We start from the raw sequence: 22,405 nt of genomic DNA, 5'->3' as shown, positions 1-22,405 counted from the left end.
TCTTTCCAAGGGTGAACTGGAATGCTCAGGCCTTTCGGGGAGCTCTTGGTTCTCTCTCAGCAGTGCCAATCAGATGCCATTCAAACCAACATTTTTTTGTATAGAAGAGTGGCCAGTGCTGCAGGACTAATTACTGCCTGTCATGCATACTGGCCAGGTGCTAGGAGGAGGGAGACAAAAAACCCCTTGCTGCTGTAGGTTGATGAAATACTGAGGGCTCCTTGGAGAAATACTCAGGGCTCCTTGAATTTACTTAAAATTTCAATGCATGACACAGACATCTGATGTAAACCTGAAAGAGAATGCAGAGGTATTTTTTGAAGGTTTTGCACTCTGCCTGTAATGTCTTTATATTAAAAGAGATACTCAGTGGTTCTTAATTAACTGTGGTAGCAGGTACATTACAGCAGCTTCTGTTTGTGTTAAAATCCTATGAAATAAGCACTGACCTTGTAAGGGTGATATTAGTGTATAAAAAAATTTATTCTACTTAATCATCAACCCAAGGCAGTATTATGTCTACAACAAAAATTAGTTGAGTGAACCTGTCAAAAGAGGTAGCACAACTTGTTCAGAAATATTGGTGCTGTTTATAGTCACTATACTGATCTTAGGGGGGAAAATGCCTTCTTTTGACTATCTTGTTACAGTTCATATAGAAAGAGGAATTGTATGGGGATGTTCCTTCATTTCCTTAATAGTTTGACACAACAAGCAAACCCCTTCTCACGGAGAGATCAAAGGAATGAGTGTTTCATGTGAAAGGATACAAAGTCTGGTAAATGTAGGAATGCTTTGTTGTGCTGCTAATAATCTTGAGATGAGCTGTGTCTCTCTGCTGGTGCTGGGAAAAGCAGTGTTGTAAATGAGCTGATCTGTCAGGAGCTGCCAGCTCCATCAGGCCAGGACAAGAGTTGGGTGGGGATGGACAAGAGCAGAGCCCCAGCAGTGTGGAGCAAGGCTGTATGGGCCAAATGGGAAGAAGAATGAGCCCTAAGTGTGCTTCTCTCTCTTTGGCATTCTCAAGGCACACAACATAATTTCAGTTGTATTAACTTTTGCAGAGTGATTAATTTGAATAGAGTGATGCATCCATGAAAGTGTTGTAATTAGACTCTTCTTCAGTTGATTTGAAAAGGGCAAAAGCTTTGCCTTAGAACAAATGTGTTAGTTCACATAAATACTTTGTTGTACAGTCTTATTAGTTACTTAATAAGACAGTAAAGGTGTCTGAAACTTCAAATAACTTAGAGGACTCTTGCTTTCTGAGGTCCTGCAGCACAGACTGCACCTCTCTGTGTTTTAGGGTACTTGTTCTCCCTTGGCATCTCTTTCCACTCTGCTGCCAAAGGCAGCAGTGGAAGGGACAGTGCTCTGAGTTGGAAAAAGCCATGAGTTCTCTTGAGTACAGGATGATGCTTATCCCCTGTGTAAGGAAAATATCTTCCACCTATTTTCCCCCAGCATTTTGCTAGTTTAAACAGCGGTCAGCTGAGTGGCTCATGATCATTTACTCAGTGAGAAAGGAGTAACTTGGCTTTATAGCTGGACCATGGCTTCCCACAGGAGGAGGTTCAGGACAATCTCTCCAAGATCCCATTAAGAAGCTTGTATGGGTATATCTCTTTCTAGAGCTGTAAGGCTAAAATGTTTCTCAAAGATACTAGCCAGATCCTGATCTTAATCACTGCTGGTCAGTGGAAGGTGCCAGACTGACAGTAGAAAGGAAAAATTGCCTCCTGATACATCATAAAGGGATAACTTCAGATCCCCACCATCTTGTCTGCATGTGCTAGAAGGAGCTTGTCCAGGCCATGGCTCCCTTCTGCCAGCCCCATTTCCAGACAGCATCACTTTTGAAGGGTTTTTTTACAGTGTGAATACCTGAAACTGGACTGATACCAGCCTCTCAATTCAGATGAACAGATGGTAATGACTTTGAGCCACTTCAGACCTGGGCAGACTCCAGCTCATGACCTATTTTCCAGTCTTGGCAGTTTCCCTAAACGTGGCAGTGCCTCCTGGGCAGAGGCTGTCCCAGCTATGGGGTTAAGCTGGATACACCACTGCTGCCTGAGGCTTGCGCAGTGGCTGCTTTGGCGTGACACTGCTCTCACAGTCCCAGCACTGCTCTCACAATGCCAACACTGCTCTCACAGTTCCAATACTGCTCTCACAATTCCAGCCAAAGCTGATATTTTCTAACAGTTTCACAGCAGACACTGTTTACACTTCTCACTTGTTGGTGATTCTCTGCGTAAGGGCATTTGTCCTCCCAGTATATCTAAGATTCAGAGGAACCTTCCTTTATTCTCATGGCTGTTGCTTGTTTCTGCTCAGAAACATCTTACATTTTGCACTAATTAGCTTATAAAGGCGTTTAAATGGCAATCAATAGATTACCTCAATTCCCTTTTGGCTTTCAAAGGGCACTCATCCATATTGAAAAGAAAGAACCTCTCCTGAGATATTTATTAACACATGGACTTAGATTAAGGACTCCAAAATTCCTCTTTCTCTTTCTTGAAGGTTGGTGAAGGCCTGTATGAGAAAGAAGTTTCAAATCCCTAAGCTACTTTTAAAGGTCTATCTGTTGGAATTAACATCTTCTAATACATTCAATTAAAGTTTCAGCATATCTGAGCAGCTTATCAAATCAATATAATGCCATTTAATCCAAATTTAGCACTGAGCCTAAGTATAATACCACACTCTAATACTTCACCTCCAATATGCATATATTCAAAAGGCATGACCTTTACAATCAGTTAGTGATTCTTGTCTAAACTTGGCTGTATTTAAACTTCACCAGGACATGTTTGTAGACATTTAGAAATATAAATTGCCCTTGAATTTATGGTTGTTTCTTTTTAATTAATAGCAGATATCTCTGTTAAGAGGCTCCTGCAAAATACCTTGCCAAGTGTGTGTTTGATCATTGACAAACACAGCTGACCTGCTAGTACACTTCACTGAGAACTTATGTAGTTAATCACTGTTCACAAAATTAAGGAGAAAAGAAGATCTCCAATGAATGTTACTTTACTTTAGAATTTTTTCTTTGTATATTTCTCAGCACAAGTTTAAGGATGTCCCAAACCAAACAACTCAGCTACTGAGTGGCTTTCCCATACCTCAGGTGGAATGACTTGCCCTGAAGTCAGTTCCTGATTTTTCCTCCTGTAAATGTCATTAATTGTCAGATCTGTTAGGAATTTCAGTAGAAAGACTGAAGGTCCTTTGGGCATGATGGTTGTTCCAGCTCTTACAGTTGGTTTTCCTCAAAAAGTGATTCTTTGCAAACCAAATTCAGAAGTGAGTCCTTTCTGGACTTTGTCCATACACAAAATATGTATAAACCCACAGTTTTTAAGACACAGGAAGTCATACTAAGGATGGCCTCTTAAAATGTTTCCCATTTTGAAACTATTCTGAAATCAGAATAGTTCAGCAGGGACAGATAGAAAAGCATGAGATGCGCTGGCATAAGGCTTTGCATTTCTGCTTGCCCATACTGAGGAGAGGTGCATGCAAACAGCTACCAGAAAAAGCAGTAAGTGGGAAGGAGATTGGTGAGGTATCTCTTGAAAAGAAACTTAAGTACCAAATTGTCAAGCTGGTAAAACTAAAGGTAACAAAGAAAACAATTCATTGGAAAGCAAAGAAAAAAACACCAGGCAGATTAACACCAAAACAGAAAATTAACACTTCTCTGAAAGAACAGTGAAAGAACAAACTCCAAATACTATTGAAATTAAAAGAAAACATTCCTTTAACCCATCAAAAGGATTTAGAAACACCTTCAGCTAAAAGCAGGTAGATTAACTCAGACCTGTTCCATAGAGCCTTGTGTTGGGCTGTGTGAGGAGGGGCTGTGGTGGCACCAGGGGGTCCCTCCTGGCTCGAAACAGCCAAGTGCCACTCGCCCCCCAGCTGACAGCATGCAGAGAAGGTTCCCCATTCAGGTGCCTGTGACAGTGTCAGGTGAGGCCAGTGCCAGTCAGGCAGCCAAGGAGGAGCACAGCTCCATGGCAGAGCCTCAGGAGAGAGCGAGGAATTATGTCCATAATGTGTTCAGAATCACCAGTGTGTTAGACCCGCTACGAGTTAAAGAGCTCATTGCTTTCCTCTGATGATGAGCTTGTGTGAAGACGAGAGGGAAATAAGTTCCACGAGCAAGCTGTTTAGGTAAGGAGAAGCCTTGGGTTCTACACCCCTAGCTGCCATGTGATTTTTATGCATTCTGTGCAATCAAACGATATTGAGATCATCATTAGAGGCTATTAAAAACATCACTGTGAACTCTGTGCACGCAGCACTAAGGGTTTCATCTGTAGTTAAACTCTTTGATTTTTAATTTCAAAATTTATTTTGCTAGTGAAGATGAAGGACTTGTTTTTAGCACTGCAGTCATACAAGTGCTTTGCTTTTGCCTTAGGATAAAACTATGATTAGCAGTTTGGAGGTTTCTGTGCACTTGATATTGAGCTAAACAACACAGTCATCATAAAAAATTCCTGACAAAAATATTGAAGTGTGATTTTATTTATGAACATTAAAGAATAGAACATCACAGAAAAGTGGTAGCTTCAAAGATGAGTTTTATAGATCTGAGATATTCAATGTGGCAGTTGTTAATCATAAAAAGTACTGTAGTTTAACTGTTTTTAAACACAGAAGGTGTGAAAATTTTATTCACCTATATATTTTCTCTCTCTTCCCCTGTTTGATATAGGTGGGAGCATGTACAAATATTAAGAGGTGACTGTATGCATGCAGAGAGATCAGAGCCTCTCCATTGCATGGATGATAGATGGTCTGCTGGTGGGGTTTGTTTATCTCTTGAACCTCCTTTCTATCACATGGCCAACAGGCAGTTTTAAAGGCAACAGGAAATCAAATGTGACATAATTGCAAAAGAAATGGTTTCCCATGAGGTGATCTAATGTCTTTAGGCTGTAGATTGGAGAGGAAAATGTATCCTTACAGGAACTAAAATTAACAGCTCATCCATCATCTACTTCTTGGAAAGGAAGCATTTGAATGGAGCTGGGCTTAAGGTGGCTGAGCCATTTTACTAATTTCAGCAGGCAAGTCAAGATTTAGCAAAGCTTTCAGTCAACACTTACTAACAAATATTTGAATAAATCTCCCCATTATCTTCAATAACAGGTGGCATTTGTCTACAGCTCTTGTGTTTGTGGTTTAGGCTTTCCAGCTCACCTCTATCTCCATACCACCCAGCAGTCGCCTTCTGTAAGAGCAGAGCTGTGGGTTCTGGGGACCAGGTAGTGAGAGAGGCTGCAGCTCATGGGAAGCTGGACACAGAGGGGCTGCAGCCTGTGGGAAGCCAGACACAGCAGCTCACAGTGGGTTAACACTGTAACTGTGTCTGTACCACAGAGGCAAGCAGAGAGTGCCTGGGGGGAAATTCACTTGCTGTTTGAATGCTCTACTTTTTGGAGAGAAGCTCTATGATAATGATAATGACATTGCCCAAGACAGCGAGGACCCTGGTTTTTCAAGTCTCTACTACTTTATGTAATGCTGCTGTGTCACATTAGTACATGCTTATTAGAGATTCATTTAAAATACATGGGTGCTGATAAATGACTCACAGCACTGCTACTGTTACTTTTGCATAATTAGGAAATACATGAAGGTTTAGAAACTCTAAAGATGTGAATATGAAACATCCCCTCTTGCAGTCCACTGGGATTTCTCCATCATTGCCTGTATATTGGCCTTTTCTGTCTGGAGCTGAAAACTCATTAGACCTGACAGTGTTCAGATCATGTGCTGGAAATGCCGCTCTCTGTTAATTTATTACGGGCCAAATCCAGAGCAGGGCTGGTTGTGCTGCTCAGTTGCCCAGACAAGACAACTCTGCTGAATATGTCACTGCTGGAAAGATGCCCCTTAGCCTGAAGGCTGACGTAAGCCTCCCTCCAGCCAGCTTGAGTGTGTGCTGCTCCTGCTCCCCGGGCAGACAGACAGACAGACAGACAGGCTTGCCCAGCACAGCTGTCCAGATCCCTGGTATGTGCCACCCAGCCCCTGTCACCCTCAGCACTGCTTCCCCAGGGCGAGCACTGCCCGAGCACTGGCTCTGGCCCTGAGTCGCAGAGGATTTACAAAGGCAGCTTGTCTCTGGAAAAGACTTTCATTTTAATTTCCCAATCAGCATTGCAACAAGGAGGAGTAAAGGCAGCAATAAAGTGAGGAGATGAATGTAGTCTGAAGTTCAGTGTTGTGCCAGGAAAGGGCATCTTAAAATCTTGATTTACATTCTGCTGCTCAGACTGTTACTGACGTGTCAGCAACGTCTGGCTGCAGCCGGAGTGACTCTGCTTGTCTGTGCGAGCAGAGCTCGCTGCAGAAGAGCTGCCTGTTAAAAAGCAGCTACAGCACATCACCCCCCTGCTGCCAAAGGTCACACTTTGAAAAGAACCATGATATACAGAGAGGAAGTCTCAAAACACACCTCCTGAAATAGTGTAGTATTTCTGTAAGACATTTCCTTTTGTAATCAGGCCACTTTCTGTGTCAGGTGTGGAAAAACTAATGATGCTGAAGCCTGGAGGGGCTTTATTAAGCTGCTTCCCCAGCTGTTTGGGTGGCAGCACTGCTGTGGACTGTCCTTCCCCACCATCACCACCTCCACCAGCCTCCTGCTGGACTCCCCATCCCTCAGCCCCATGCAGGGGTAGTCTGCCTCTTGGCATAGAGGATTCTAGAGAAAAGCAGCAGCCCAGGGGTTTGCAGGCCTAATCTTTCTGCTCTCTGGGCTTCGTTTGACCCAACTGGGAAAGAAAATTACCATTTCTAAAGCCTAAGTTATCATTTGAGCAATAAACCAACATGACAATGTCTCCCATCATATGCTTGGCTGTAAAATATTATAAGTCACCAGATCACCCTTTCTTTTACGTGTGTGCATGCACTCTTAAAGATTTGTGTGCTCCTACAATACAGACTAGTTTACATGTGCATGCTTGAACCTGGCTTTTCTGTGGCATCCCATAAATTCATAAACTGTGGGTAAAGATTGGTGGACTTGGGGTTTGGCCGTGCTGGAAGAGAAATGCCCTGACCTACTTTCTTCTGCCGAGAATGTAATAAAAGCAAGAGGTTCATGTAATGATGGGATTGATTTTTCTGTCCATATAGGTAAGTAAATTGCTGGCATCACAAGTTATCTGTGGCTAAAAGCTGTGACATTGATCTATTAGACTCTGCCCTATGACCTTCAGTAAATGGCATCTCTGCTTTCATGTCCTCTCTGGGGAAAGGGGACTAATGGTGCCCTCTGGCCTTCATGAGACCTATTTTTACTTTCTCAGTAAAGAGCCTGGAAATCTCAGGGAGAGGGACCTTACTAATAATATTTATCATGTTCTTATGTAGCATCATCATTAGGCTGGCCTCCATGTGCTCCAGGGGTGAAATTAGGCTGAGGGCTCCCACCAGTGTCCCTCACTCCCCCCCAGAGGCAGCTCTGCCAGGGATGACTCAACATGAGGCTTAGAGGGAGTGGAAAGGCACCAAACCAAAGCCATATCCAAACAGCAAACACAGTGGTGCCACTCCATTGCAATTTGCCATAGTAGAAGTTCAGTTAAGCAACTGCCTAAACCCTGTGGATATCAGTGGGGCCCAAGCCAGGCAGCAGCAGCAGTACCAAGGCTGTCTCTTGGCAGTTTTTTCATTCCTGTTTAGTAGCTTGCTTTTAAATGGTTCATAAGCTGCTGGACTCATTAGCTGCTGCAGAAGAGCTAATTGCACACATGGAGGAAAAGCAATGAGTGATGATAATGAAGCTATGGTTCACACTTAACTGCCCAAGTTCATTCCAGTGAGGTGTGCCTCCATACAAAGTGAGGTGTGATCTGTAGAAAGGCAGCATGTATTATTCACATTAAATACCTGCACTGATTTTAGTATGGACCGTTGTGTTTTGTATCAGCAACATCTGTCTGACTTAAGGGCTGTAAATCTCCCTTGTTAAGGAGCTATAATGTGGTCATAGGGCCCATGCAGCAGAGGAGAGTGGTAGGTCTGCTGCTTTAGGACCTTTATTGATGTCTCTGCCTACCTTTATGTGTGTGCTGCAGTCAGGATGCTCCACATGCTTTTTTATTTTGCTACACTTTGTTTATCCCTCTTAGTTTTGAAGGCAGAGGTTAAAAAAATCAGTATTACCTGAAATTTCTTGAAGTATAAAACAGAGTTATACAGTTATAAAATATATAACTGGATTTTTAAAATAGCATTTATTTGATTATATGTGGCTCATGACTGGATGATCAACAGCTCTCACCTATAGGAGAACAATTTGAGCTTGACTGCTGGGAAATCACTTCCTGGTCCCTGTCATAAGAAATTAAGGACCATTTTAGTAATTTTTAGTAAAATATCCCAACAGGGTGCACAAGGAGACATTTTGAAGAAGACCTTCAAGCTGTGGAGGAGGTGGTAGGGAGAGTTGAATGTTCTAAAATAGGTAAAGGGCATCTCTGTAACATACTTAAACTAGAAAGGAGAAGCGTTGCTTCCTTCAAATACAGCAACCTCACCCCTACTCAGTAGTGGAGGAGGTGACACAATGTCACTTTTAGCAGAAGTGTGAGACAGATGTCTGCAGAGGGGGAAGGGAATTCAGTCGTTGGGAGAAGGCTTCATATTTTAGAGCTAAATTTAACCAATGTCAAGGAATTGTCCAAGGTGTGCTGGGGTCTGCTAGATCTCTAGGTGATTTGGAATGTGCAAAAGTGAAACCAAGGCACCAGGTCTAGCCCAGCTGGAGCCACATTTGTAGTTGCTGGATTGAAGAAATAGATGCAAGTGAGAGGCAAACCTGCCTCCTTCCCTTGCCTGTGTCACTCACCCAGCCCTGTCTGGCCACTCTTTTGGATGCCACCACACACTCTGGCTGATTTTTCATTTCACTGCTGGAGTCAACCACACAGCAAAACTAGGAGAATTAGAATGAAAGACAGTGTTAAAATTGTGGACTGATGGAATTGGCATCTTCTTTTCAAATGAGTGCATTGCTACCCAGAAGAAATGTGTATTTAGGTGCTGATTAGTAACAGGCCAAGTGAAGAGAGTCCTTGGCACGAGAGCTGCTGGCTCTGCTGACATGGAAGGGAGCTGCCTGCACCCTTGGCTGGGGTGTTTGTGGCTTATATTTCTGCATAAACATATCCAAATAAAGAAAAAAAAAAAAAGCCAGCATTATTGACAAAGCAAAGGCCAGTTCTATTTATATCTGCAGTAAGGCTGCGATAATGAAGACGCTTTAATGTGTCTCAGGGCCTAGATGAAACACTGAAAATGTTGCTTTTAAGAAAAAAATTATAATAATATCCCCTTGAAATCCTGAGGAAATGTGGGTGGCGGACTTCTGGAGAGCAATATCAAAGAAATAGGAGTTGCAGAGCACAGGGAGTTACTACAGTTATGGGCTTTGAATTGGCTTAAATCTTTGCTTTTAAGTTTTGGGGTTTTTTCCTAAGGATCTCTTTAAAAGTAACACTTTATTGACAGGGAGAATGTTTTACTGCCACTGAACTCTAGCAACAGTGCAGATCTGTCAGACCTTGCCTTACTTAGGAGTGTAAATCCTTTCTCTGTGGTTGCTTCTGCTGTCTGGCCCCTTTTATGGGTGTCAGACTCCTAGGAGGGCTGGGAGAGGCAGTGTGAATCTCTGCAGAGGGGGACAGATGGGTAAGAATGTTCTTTCGACACAGAATTTGGAGCTTTATAGTTTGGAAAGACTTTTTTTTTTTCTGAAAGTCTTTTAGGGGCTTCTGGGGTGGTTGGGTTTTGTTGAGGCAATTGGAAAATTGGAAAAAAAAATTTACTAAAAATACCATCTTTCATTTCATCCTGTTGCATCTTTGACCAGCTTTAATCAACTGGTAGTTTCATGGCAGTGAGCAAGTTTAAAATATGGCTCTAGGAGCAGAAAACTATCCCTTTCTCCAAGCAGCCTCATCATAGGTAATTACTTTCACCTTATTAGGAATTTGGGTGAATGGCTGCAGAAATTAGCACTAACCAAGCAGGACTCAATGGCCAGAGCCCATCACATCCCTGGTCCTCTCTCTCAGGACCCCTGAGATCCTCAGCCAATACATTTTAGATTAACCTTTTCCAGTCAACACATGCTTTGTTTGTTTCTAGTTTGAATTTTTGTCTACTTCTACTAGGTCAGATTGCTATACTTATTTAGTTAATTTGATGATAACAAGATATTATGAAAATCCCACTTGGCAGAAGAAGAGGTGGGCAATGACCATATAGAAATGGGAACTGATTTTTAACTACATCATCCAGAAGAGTTAAATGAAGGCAACAGACTAAAAAGCTTAGGCTATTTGTTGAAGTTGAAAAGAGACCAGGTTTTCAGTTGTAGAATTTGGTTTTCTGAAGCATGAATGATGATATTCACCCTTTGCCCTTGGAGCAGGGAACATGCTTTGTGGACCATGTGCAGCCCTGTGCATGCTGTTGGCACTCACCAGATAACTGTGATTATTAACAATGCACAGATGTACTGGCCATTGCTTTCAGGTAGTCAGGCCAGGTGGAAAGAGTATGAAAGAACTCATGACAGACAGGTACTCACATGTGAGTTAAAAGATTGAAAGGAAAAGAAATTCTGGTTTATCTGGGTAATTAAAGGCACACTCTGCGGAGGAAAACAAGCAAAAGCATTCGTAGTGCATGCACAATTTGGAAGGCACACGACTTCAGCTTGCTGAGAGGTATAAAGAGTAAAGATGGTTTTCTACCTTCCTTTTGTCCTTTGGGTGCCTATTTGCAAATACAAATGGCCAGGTGTGTTTGTATTATTTATGTTAAAAGAAGATGAAGGTTGTAAGGAAGAGAACCTTGAAACTAAGACACGCCAGGATTGCCAGTGCTCCTGCAGTCTCTGTGTTGGCCATCCAGGCTGTTTTATGTTCCCTTTGTGCCCAAGAGAGCTGCACAGGAAGGGCTGGCAGGCTGGCCAGGGGCGCTGCCTGGGACACTGCCTGCACTGCCACCTGCATAGGTGCACAGCTGTCACCTGCTCTGCTGCCCACAGGGCACAGGGAGACACCACTTCTGGTATCCCTGGAATCCCCACAGCCCCTCTGGCAGGTTCCTGGGAGCCATGCAGTGCCCTGGGCAGCTCCCAGCAGGGCAGGAGATGAGGAAATGCACACATCCATTAAGTGGGTTGTTGGAAAAGCAGGAGCACCAAGTCAGTGCGCTCGCAGAGGGCACCTTGAGCAGGCAGTGATTATCAGGGTGTGGCTATCAGGGTGTTCTGGCTACCAGCCCATGGGAGCCTGGCCCTGAGCCCCAGTGAGATTCCCTCCTTGGGCAGGATCCATGGTCCTGCAGTCAGCTGAGGCTTAGCACTCCATGCAGGGGCTGAGCTGCCACACTCCCCACTCAAATTCAGAGCCACTGCCCTCATCTCAGGCTATTCAGTGTTTGCTGTTGCAGGGGAAGGTCAGGAAAATCCAAATTCCTTCTTTCAACTGTGTAAGGACCATTTCATACCCCAGTTACATCCTCTTTGTCCTGATGCTGAGCAAACAAAGCTGTACAGCCCCTCTTTAGTTAGGAGATGCTCTCTCTGACTTGTTTTTCACCCACCCACCACCCAGCCAGCCCCTCTTGATTGTTGTCTCTCTGATTTCCTGTTGTCACATGGGCTGATTTTAATTGGTTTGCATTTTCAGTTGTTTTTCAGTTCATCAGGAAGGATAAAATAAAATGCTGCCCTCCGTGCTCCTCTCTATCCACTGTAGCAGCATCAGCTGAGCGTGTTAATCTGAGGAGCAGTGCAGGCAGGGCTTACTCCCTGTGAAGTGTTTGGAGGCTGGTTGTTAAGCATTACATTATTCAAAATGCATTAAATTGTCCTGGATGAGGAGGAAGCATGTCTCGATCATCAAGCTGATGGACATTAGCAGTCTTCCACCACGAGGTTGCTAAATTTGAACTAGATTTAGCTACTGCCTCCTTCATTCCTATTCTGCAAGGAAAGCTGTGGACAGGGAACTGGCAAGGAATATGAGGCATAAATTCAAGGTACCCACAACTTGGACTGAAAGCCTTATATAAATCTTTGGGATTTCTAGACTTTGGAGAAATGCAGTTGGCATTACTGCCTTCTGTTGACCAAGCAGGAAAGTATAACCGGTAGTCCAGGATACAAATTCTTGACAGTCTGGAGGTGGCTTTGAGATCTGAGGGTGGCTTAAATGTTACTGGTGGGAAAGAGCGAGAAGGGGAAGTAACATATTCCTCAACATTTCAAGGTTTACAAAGCTTGTATGCTGAGCTAGAGGCTGTTAGGTTTTGCTCAGTCTCAGAACAGGGAAATCAGGAAAAAATATGGATGGCTGACAGGCAGTTAACCAGTGATTTTTTCAGCTTACTGCCCATATTTGTATTTGCTGTCTTTTAGGAAATGGGAAACCAAATTTTGAATATTTGATTATTGATTCATAAAAGATTTTGTAATCACTGTTTATATCCCTTGTTTGAGCATCTCTGTTGGCAGCCACTAGAATGTCATGGTCTCCTGTATCATAGACTCGCATTGCCACTGTGAAAAACACACTCCTGCCTTGCTAAAAACTTGTAATAAGCAACTGCCAGCCCCTCCTAGCAGCAGTTAGTGTAAAAAAAAAAAACAATGCTGAGGATTTGTGTGAAGAGGAGGGGCTCCTTTGGCATCTGTTGGCCAAGATGGATGACCTGGGATTTCTCATCCTCCCTCTGGCTCGGTAGCAGAGCTGCATACAGGCGGATAAACCCAGCACAGAACAGGAGCCGAGGCTGGGATGGGCACACACCGTTGCTCATTCTGAGGCTGCCACTTACTCAGCAATCAGTAAATAAATGTCTGAGATTTGCTTCTCCCTCGCCAAACATTTTGTGGTTTGGTCTTTGTTCAGGGGGGCAGTGTATCTGTTTCCGCGCTACCTTGACTTTTTTGATCTGTTAGCCCTAATCAGTTACAGGGTGTCATTATACCTCTAAGCCAGCTAAGCCCAAGGAGCTCAGTCTTGCCAACATGACTCTTCATTTCCCTCCTTTCATCTCTCCCAGAGGTCAAAAATAGCTGTCTATGAGAAAATGTGGTCGTACATGAAGTCGGCCGAGCCCTCGGTGTTCACCAAGACGACGGCGGACGGGGTGGCCAGAGTGAGGAAGTCCAAGGGCAAGTTTGCCTTCCTGCTGGAGTCCACGATGAACGAGTACATCGAGCAGCGCAAGCCCTGTGACACCATGAAAGTTGGAGGCAACCTGGATTCCAAGGGCTATGGTGTAGCAACCCCCAAAGGCTCAGCATTAAGGTGGGTGGAATAATATAACAATATCCATGTTGTTATAGTATTCCACCTACCCTGATGTATTGTGTTGTCATTTTCTTTCTTGTGGATTTTGAGGTAACTTAAAAGTTTAAAATCTTCAATATTCCATGGAGTTAAATAAGACGGTAAATTATGGTTTCATTTATTTAATGCATCCATTTTTTGTGTTCTCTTCGTGTTGTCCTCTCTGATTGTTTGTTGCTGTTTTAATTTTACAGTTCAATGGCTTTTTCAATTTAAATGGTAAAAGCCAAGTTAACCTGCCATATGTGACGAATGTTAACTGCATGATGTGGTGTTGTTACTTTTTTTCTCAAAGACAATTTCCCCATCCCGCACACTTCAGTTTTGAGCAAATGTTATCCTCCATGCCACCTCCAATATTTAACCCTGTATTTGCTGTACAGACATTTTGATAGCTCCACGTTCTGTGAAATTTTAGCCAATTTGTCCTCTTGTGCTCCTTTTTTTATACGTTACGATTTCCTAAGCATTTGTGCATTTTTTCTTACAAGTTATGTTTTATCGTTTCAAGAAATGCTGTTAACCTGGCAGTATTAAAACTGAATGAGCAAGGCCTCTTGGACAAATTGAAAAACAAATGGTGGTACGACAAAGGAGAGTGCGGCAGCGGGGGAGGTGACTCCAAGGTCAGCCTCAATGTCACCACAATCGGGTACCTTAGCAAAGAGTAATCGGCAAGGCTGTTATTTTGCTTCTCAAGAAAAAAAAACTCAAAAAGAAAGCAGATGAAAATTATTTCACTAATTGTGGTGGGGAAAAAAACCTCTGTTTTCTTGTTCAGTAGCTCTTTCAAAGAAACAGTCTTATTTAATATCGTCAGCGGGTTTGTTCGAGCTTGGAAACCTTATTTAACTAACAGATAGAAAGTTTAGTGCTGGTGGGACCTACGCAGAGTAAGTCAGTGAGGTAACTGTACAAGAAACTGGTGATCACCTCTGGTCACTGTCCCAAACCTTGAGAGCAAGGCTTTATGAGACTTTTTTTGCCAGGACCAGCTGTGCCACCACAGACCTGGGGATGAAAGAGCTCCTGTTTCCTTTGGCCTTTTGGGAAAGTTTTGGAAATGTTGCCTGGAGCATTCAAACGTCACCTTTTGTACAGCACTGATCAGTCTCCTGCACGCTCCTGTGCAGGAGCCCTGTGTCTGTGTTTGACATGCCTTTGATACAGATGTGGACTCAAATCTGGCTCCAGTGGCAGCCGTGCCAGCCTTTTACTGCCTTCTGCTGAGCTGAGCCTTCCCCCAGCCTTCCAGGCAGCCTGTACCTCACCTTCACAAAGTTACTTCAGTGAGCTCATGTATTGCAAATGTTAACTAGTCTGCTTTCCTCCTGCCAACTTTGCCCTGTAGGACTGGCAGTCCTTTTCTGCAGTCTTTAACCCAGCGAGGATAAGCTATAGCTGGAGTTGGCTGGGTGTCGTTGGTCACTGTGGGTGCAGGAATTGCCAAGAAAATTAATTTAAATGACATTGTTATACTGAAAAGTACTGAAATTCATTTTTATAGTGACACTCTCCTACATCTAGTAAAACCAGATCTTTAGGGAGCAATAACTCCTAATCTCTCCAATAAAAATGCTTCAGATTTGGTCCAAAATCAATAATAACAGTAAACTGCAGTTTTGGACAATTACTGCAAATTACTGCTACAATCTATTCATAAGAGTTGCATACAGTTGGCTATATAGGAAATTGCTCAGCTCGTCATGTCTACTGCTAGCAAAAGCCACTGTGTAATATTAAAGGAAGGAAAAGCTCTTGAATTTGGATTGATTTAGTAGCTGGAGGTCTGCAGTGCTCAACAGCAGCCTGGAGATGAGCACAAGCTTTTTTATGCTTTTTAGCTCTGCTGCTCATCCTTCACAAAACATTTTTATATGTCATATTTGCCAGTATATTACATGTTTAATATCCTCCTGGGATCCAGCACCTCATTGTCTAATGCTGCCTCCCTGAAAAAAAACTCTTCATACAAACCAGCTTCAATGAACTTCATTGCTTCAAGTTCATTGAATTAAACCCAGCCAATAACACTTACAGCCCTAAGGAAAATAAAGAGGGCTTTTTAAATGGTCACAATTAGGGCAGGGCCATCCTTCTATTTTTGCTTGTGCTGGAAGATGTTTTGCAAAGAGCAGTGCTCTCTATTTGCCAGGCCCTTGGCCCCATCAGGCAATGTTGAGGGAGTGGAGTCTGGGGTAACATGAGTTGGTACCCAGAGAAGAGGGAAGGGGAGCAAACACAATAATGTGTGTTTTGCTGGTTTAGTCCCAAGTGATGTCTGTCTGCAGTTGGTTGTAACACACTGTGGTGAAGGATTTGTTTGAGCTAGTCACCAGCTCTTGGGGCACAGCTCAGCTGGCAGAAGTCCCCAGAGAGGAGACCATGGGATGTAGAAGACCTCCCGCAGAAGACTAAGCTGAGAGGTGGGGAAGGGGTTAGTGGCTGTTTCTAGAGGTGTGGTAAATCAAAGGGCTTTTTTGTTGCAAAGTGGCTCTTCCTTTGAGGTAGTTCTGTAGGTCCTGAGCCCTGCAGACTGCAGTGTGGCTCCATTGCTGCAGACAGGCAGAGCCTTCGCAGCACATCCCCATCACTGGCCAGGCCCTGCCCCAGCCCAGCAGGAGCCCCACTGCCCTCTCAGGAAAGATGAGTTCTGGTGCTGCCCCTTGTGCACTGCAGCTCCAAGAGTCTTGCTGGCCTCTCTCTCCTCACTGTCCTCCCACCAGAAGCTGCCCCCATCATCTCATCCCATCTCTCCAGTTAATTGTTTATATGAGCACGGCTTCATTTGTAGATCATTCAGAGGAGTCACTGCAAACTGTTATTTTTTTTCCCTTTTACCTTAAAGGAGGTGGCAGCTGGGGGAATCAGGATGGGGTGGTGAAGGTGCCTGAGGTGCAGATACAGACCTTGCCCTCCATCTCAACCATTGCTCACTTGGGGCAGCTCTCTCTACTGGCTGAGCTGACAGACTCCTCTCTCAGCTTCCCCAGTAGAGACCCAGGCTTGGGAAATCGCTGCCCCCAGTTGGCAATCAGCCACCTCCTGCCTCCTGGCAGTGGGTTGTGCAATGGGTTGTGTGTAGATGTGAGTCATGGCAGACTGCTGGTGCCGGTTTCTTAAGCTGAGTTCCTCTGTGACTGATACTTTAGCTGTTGCTGAAAGCCAGAGGTGAGTATGAGCCTGTTTGCTTGTGCCAGTGCCCATCGTTGTACTGCAAAGGACCCGGCCACCCTCCCCTGTTCGTGCTCCCTGCGCTCTGGCATGCGGTGTGCCCGTGCTCTGAGAGGAATCGTTCTGAGTTGTGAGTTTGTCTCTTGTTACCCTATCTCACCGCCTCTGGAAAATTAAACAGTGACTTCCATTTTCACAAGGATTTTGGGTCTTGCAGAGGGAAAAAGAAAAGGTATTCAATTGGCTTTCTGCAGACATTGAATCTCTTGGTTTACAGAGTGCAAGGTTAGGCCTGTGGTCATTCCATGCTCCTGGAATTCACTCGTAATTCAAGACTGAAGAGATTGTGCCATTTTAATGAGTTTGTTTTAAGGCCTCAGCTGACATATGTCTTGTTTTCAGTGCTACCAGTCTGTGCCAGTGCTGGTGTGGAGCAGAGGGTGCCAGTGTTGGTACTGCCCTGGCAAACGGAATGACCCAATTTCAGTAGTGGTCCTTATTTAACAAGTCTGAAGGGGAATATGCTCCATCCATACATAATTTCTCTGGGATGCATGTCAATACATGTGGGCTGACTTGGCTGATGCAGACATTCTGGTACGTGCATCAAAACTCATTCACTTAGCTCTCCTAAATGAGCTTGAATTTAGTTTCATGGCAAAATTATTCTCTCTTCAAATGCTCTTATACATGCAAGCTGAGTTCTCAATCATGAGAGAATACAAAATAGCAGTTGTAAAAAAAACATATTCCAGGAAATATGTTGCAGTGTATTACAAGTTTGGAAACTAATTATTTTGTTTATTATACAGTCCTATAATCTTGGAGCTGAGTTATGGCTGAATAGGGATTTAACAAGAATCAGACAAAAGGGGATGCAGATGGCGGTCACAGCCTGAGTGACTTAAGTGAAACTAATTATTCAGTTGCATAGGAACAATTTCCTGCTAAGATAAATTTCCAAAGTTCTGCTGTTGATAAATTTCTTGTATTCTTATACCTTCATGGTAACATTTAATGACAATCAACGTGGAAGGAGAATGTTTGAATGCAGCTTCTCATCAACTTTACCTGCCAAGATTCCCTGCTAATTATTTGACTTAATTTCTTTAATATATTCTTTCTTAGGCTGATATCTCTTTTGGACTACATCAGAGAAATGACATACAATGTAAATTATTTCATTTTCCAATTGTTTCTTTTTAATCATAGAATTACTTTTCCAGTGTGCTAGTTGAGTTCTGCCCTCAGAGCTGTGCTCCTACAATATCCCATTCCCAAGATCTTCGGAGCTGTGAGTGTGGCCATTAGCAGATGGGATCTGTTCCCCCGTGTCTGTGTGCTGTTTTGGTTTGATACATTTTCAGCACAGCCGTTAGCATTTGCAGCATAATTTTTTTAAGTGGCATATTTTTAGAAGAAATCTGTTATGCTTTATTTTAGATGATACCTGATGCCTAAAGAGCACCATTGCCAAACACGTCGTGCATAAAAGAGAACATTTGGGGAAATGGCTATCTTAAAAAGATGCAGCACGATTTATTTGAGCCATTTGTTTGAAATTATGTTCATCAGCATGAATTTCCTTGTCATCCATACTATAGGCCTGTGTTATGAGCTGGAAAAAGATAAAATGGCTGATCAGAGCCAGTGACAGTAACACAGAGCTAATTCATGCTCAGAGCTGGGAAAGTAATATGAAATTACTGTATTGTGCAAATTAGTGACAAAGCAAAATAATGCTTTAAAAGGAAGACACCAGAATATTGGTTTAATTGACAGCTATTACTTTATAGCATATTAAGAAATAATACTGTGTATGTTTTGTGGCAGTGATGAAGTCTTAATGCTCTAGGAGTTCATTGGAGCATCTCAGAGCACTGCTAAGGAGGTCAGAGAACCTGCTCTGGTTTGCAGAAACAGCGGTGCTGTTGTGCAGATTGTTGAGGGTATTTCCCTGGAGATGGAACTGGGAGAAGCAGCACAATAATTTGGGAAGAGTAGGTTGCCTATGCTGGAAAGGAGTTGGTGGAGTCAGAACCACTGGTGTCCAAGAATTGGGACTGTTTAGTTTTGCCAGTATAACCTTTAGCATCATGGAGACTGTCTTTGCTTCCTTGCCAAAGCCAGCTCAAGACCTGAGTGTGCAAGGAGACCTGTTTGTGCAGCATTAATTGTGGCAGACCTGGGGCTCCTGCCTGGACGCCATATCCTGCCTTTATGGCCACAAGAAATCTTAAAGACTTGTTAATTATGCACTCCTTTTGATAATATCTGTGGTGCTTAACAGTTAATTTCCATAAATTGTTTACATGAGTCATTTCTCCTGCACTGTAAGTATCAGTATGGGAAAAGTCAAGGCAGAAGGCTTTGTGGTACTGGAAAAGGAAAAAAGGAAAACCAACAGCTGGAAGTGGAGCTCCCAACAGCAGGAGCAGGGCCCTTCCTTTGTATGTCTCCCTGGGGGTCTGGGCTTGGTTGTTTCTCTTTAATACTAGCTGCTGTCATTTAACATACAAAGGGAAAAGTAAATGCCTTTCTTCTTCAAAGTGACTCTAACGTTTCAGCATTCTGCTCACGTGGACACAGGCACTGGTGCTGCTCTGTGGATTTCTCTGTGCTGCTGGCACTGTAACCATGGGCTGAATGCCTCTAGCTTTTGTACACAACGTAGCTGTTCCTCGAATGTCTTGTGGACTAGCCTTTGGACTAAGCAGCACCCACCTGCAGCCTGCTGAGAAGCCAAGAGCAGGAGTCACAGAAGAAGCTGTTTCAAGAGGAAAATAAAGATGGGGGAAATGGATGTGCCTAGAGACAAGAGAAAGAGAAGGTGAGGGGATAGCCAGCATGCAAGGTAAGTTGAGTCTCTTGCTCATACCATCCAGGTTAGAAAAGACCCAAGCGGTGGCAGGAAAGGTCCATGCTGCTCTCTCAGATGTTGTAGGTTTGAGCGCGATGTTGGGCACCTGCCCTCCTTTGCTCTTCTTCCATTCTCTCACCACATCTGTACCTCAGGTATCGGGCACTGCTGTGAACGAGCTGTAGTGACTTGCTATGGCTTATATTTCCTAATCCAATCAGCCTGTATTATTGCATTAGCACTTGGCACTTCTCTTAAATTATGATCCTGTTAGTACAGAGTTTAATTTGTTTGAGCTAAATTTGTGAAACATGTAAATATTCTTTCATAGAGACACTGCTGCTGTCAAACACAGGCTGCAGACTCTGCGGAGAGCAGAACCTGCAGCCTCAGCTGGTAACACATGTGGCTCTGTAGAGGTGTGCACAGTGTCTGTAGATGATACAATGACATCATGCACTCAAACAGCCTAATTTAAAATGTATACCTGGTGACCAAAGGAAAAATGCTTCACATTCCACAAGGATAAACTGGATGCTCCAACCTGTAATGGCAGGTTACTCCTCCCACTAATGGAGACTATATCAAAGTTCTGTTATGGACAACTATTGCAGCTACTGAGTGCTCAGCAGGAGTTAAATCCATCTGCTGGCAGCGAGGGAGCTGCAGCCCCAGGATGCTCCTCACCATCACTCAGGACCCCGGGGCCTTGAGCAAAGGGAACTGCTGCTGGCTCTGCTGTTGAGGAAAAACAGCATCCTCTGCCAGGGGATTTATTGCTCTGCCTCCAAGCACTACCCCAGCCATCAACATGCAGCATATTTCTTAGGTGGCTGGGGGATATATAGGGCTTGAGGTGCTGAGTTTTAAATTTTCTAATTGTGCAAGCTCTTTGTCTTTCCCAGCTAGATGGCTTTCCCTTTTATCCCTTCCTCTGCCCACCCATAAAGCATTTCAATCCCTCAAATGTTGACTCTTGGAAATGTGCAGCTGCTGGTAACACGGGGCAGGGGAAAAGTGGTGTGGGTCTGAAATGATAGCAAAGAGCAACCAAGAGCTCATTATTTAAAAAAGAAATGCCCAGTGCTTTTTGCATTTTTTCATTGAATATTGAATGTTTAGTGTGGAATACCAAAAATCACTTTTTGAGACAGAAGTTAGGTAGTAGTGATTGACAAGAAGGAACAGGGATTGACCATGTGGGTTTTTGCCTGTATTTTCAGGGCTCTTCACTCCTCCTTGAGGTACCAGGCAACTGTAGTGTTTAAACAAACATACTGGGTTTGGATAACGAGCCCAAGCAAAGTCTTCCCCATCCCTCAGTGTGGGTGTGTCACAAAACATGAAGCCATGGCACAGAGACATTGCTAAATTGGTAAATTGCAACAGGCAGCTGGATGATCTGATCTGAGCAAGGGCAGAGCCCTTGGACGATGCACTCACCCGCAGGTTTTGTATCTATTCAGAAGTTATTTCAGTAACAAGATCTGACAAAAAGTCCATTCAATAGTTACAGATCAGGCTGGGATTTATACAGCTTGGGGGAATAAAGTGCCTTATTTGATTTAGATGGGTCTTTAACCTCGAGCTATGCCCTCTAGAGAGTAGTGCTGGACTTGGTGTATCTTCCTAGATTGTTTCTATCTTTATATTTTAATGATACCAAGATGGTTGTTAGTGATATTTTTTATGGTATCCTGTCAAATTAAGCAGAGAGCCTGGACTTGATTTCTGCCTTTGTCAGTCCCTGCACAGCCCTGTGCCTGTGCAGGCTGGCTCAGGGATGCAGCAGTGGCCACTTGCCTTCTGGCCCTCTCAGCTCCAGTCAACAGCACTGGAGGCTGCATTCAGCATCACCTCCTCTCCTCCTGCCAGCAGGGCAGGGAAGACTGGTGGTTCTGTGTGATGTGTAGGAGTGAAGGATTTCTCTGCTTGGCTGGAAGCACTGCCAGGCAGTGGTGCCATTGTTCAGGGTCACACTGAGGGTAGCTCAGTTGGTCAAAGCAGGGTGCTGATAAGACCAAGATTGTGGGTTCAATCCCTGTATAGACCTTTCATTTCAGAGCTGGACTCACTGGTCCTTGTGGGTCCCTTCCAGCTCAGAATGTTTTGTTATTCTGTAATCTCTGTGGTCTTCAGGTATTTGCCTCTCAGAGCATGGTAAATGTGGCGTGTCCCACACGTCACAGCAAGCTGCCCTCTGTGCTTTCACTGAAGTTAGGGGGGAGTAGCCAGTGACACCAGCAGGAACAATTAATTCAGTGTTTTCAGTAGTTTTGTCCAAGAGGATTTTAGGAAGCGTTTTGGATCTAGAAAATGCTTACTTGTTTGTATCTTATTCTTCTTGCCTTTCTCTGACACTATGAGGTGGATTTTAGAAACCCAAGTGTTTAACATCTGAACTGTCTGATGTTATAATGGTTTTGGTTGGGTTGAGCTGATGTCAGCAATCCCAGGGATGTTCATAAGGAGCAGCTCTGGTCATAAGGAGCAAAGGAAGACATTTCTTGCTGTAAAAGTGAGAGTGCTCCAAATATGTCAGATTCCTAAACTAAAAGGATTAGGCAAAACCAACAGAGATTATTTAATTATAAAACAAGTTTGTTATTATTATTTAATGATAAACAAGTAAAAACCACTTTATAATGTACTAATCACGATGTGGTACCACCATGGACTCTCACGTCCTTCACACCACTGAGATTTGGACAGGAGGGTAATGAGCCCTTTGCAGAGGCTGAGCCCTTGGTCTGACCATGGGGCTGGGCCAGGTCAGAACTCTGATGCAGAGGGAGGATGTCACCTTTCATTAGGAAGGACAAATTTGGACTCTTAGGAGGGACAGATTTGCCAGAAGCCTCCTGTGGCTTTATGTTGCTCTGATGCCACAAATCAGCAATAAATCTGGCCTAGCCAGATACTAGAGCAGATTTACAGCTGTTCTGTGCCATGCAGTGTGACA

The 22,405-nt window shown here is 43.7% G+C and overlaps 1 protein-coding gene across 3 annotated transcripts in view; it reads left to right on the top strand.

Annotated features, from left to right (window-relative positions):
- Positions 1-22,405, top strand: part of GRIA3 (glutamate ionotropic receptor AMPA type subunit 3) — a 142,376-nt gene that overhangs the window by 109,478 nt on the left and 10,493 nt on the right. For 2 of the 3 annotated variants that reach the window (XR_010784539.1, XM_066559593.1), the window contains exons 13-14: positions 13,120-13,367; positions 13,921-14,035. Coding sequence is in view for 2 of the 3 variants with exons in the window: in XM_066559593.1 (XP_066415690.1) it covers positions 13,120-13,367; positions 13,921-14,035 (363 nt within the window). In the remaining variant the exon portion in view is untranslated. The remainder of the gene's footprint in view (positions 1-13,119; positions 13,368-13,920; positions 14,036-22,405) is intronic. The other variant, XM_066559592.1, reaches the window with a different exon arrangement.

Source organism: Molothrus aeneus, chromosome 14 (genome assembly GCF_037042795.1).
Source record: "Molothrus aeneus isolate 106 chromosome 14, BPBGC_Maene_1.0, whole genome shotgun sequence".
In the NCBI taxonomy this organism is placed as follows: Eukaryota; Metazoa; Chordata; class Aves; order Passeriformes; family Icteridae; genus Molothrus; species Molothrus aeneus.
This window is presented reverse-complemented; position numbering and strand designations above follow the sequence as displayed.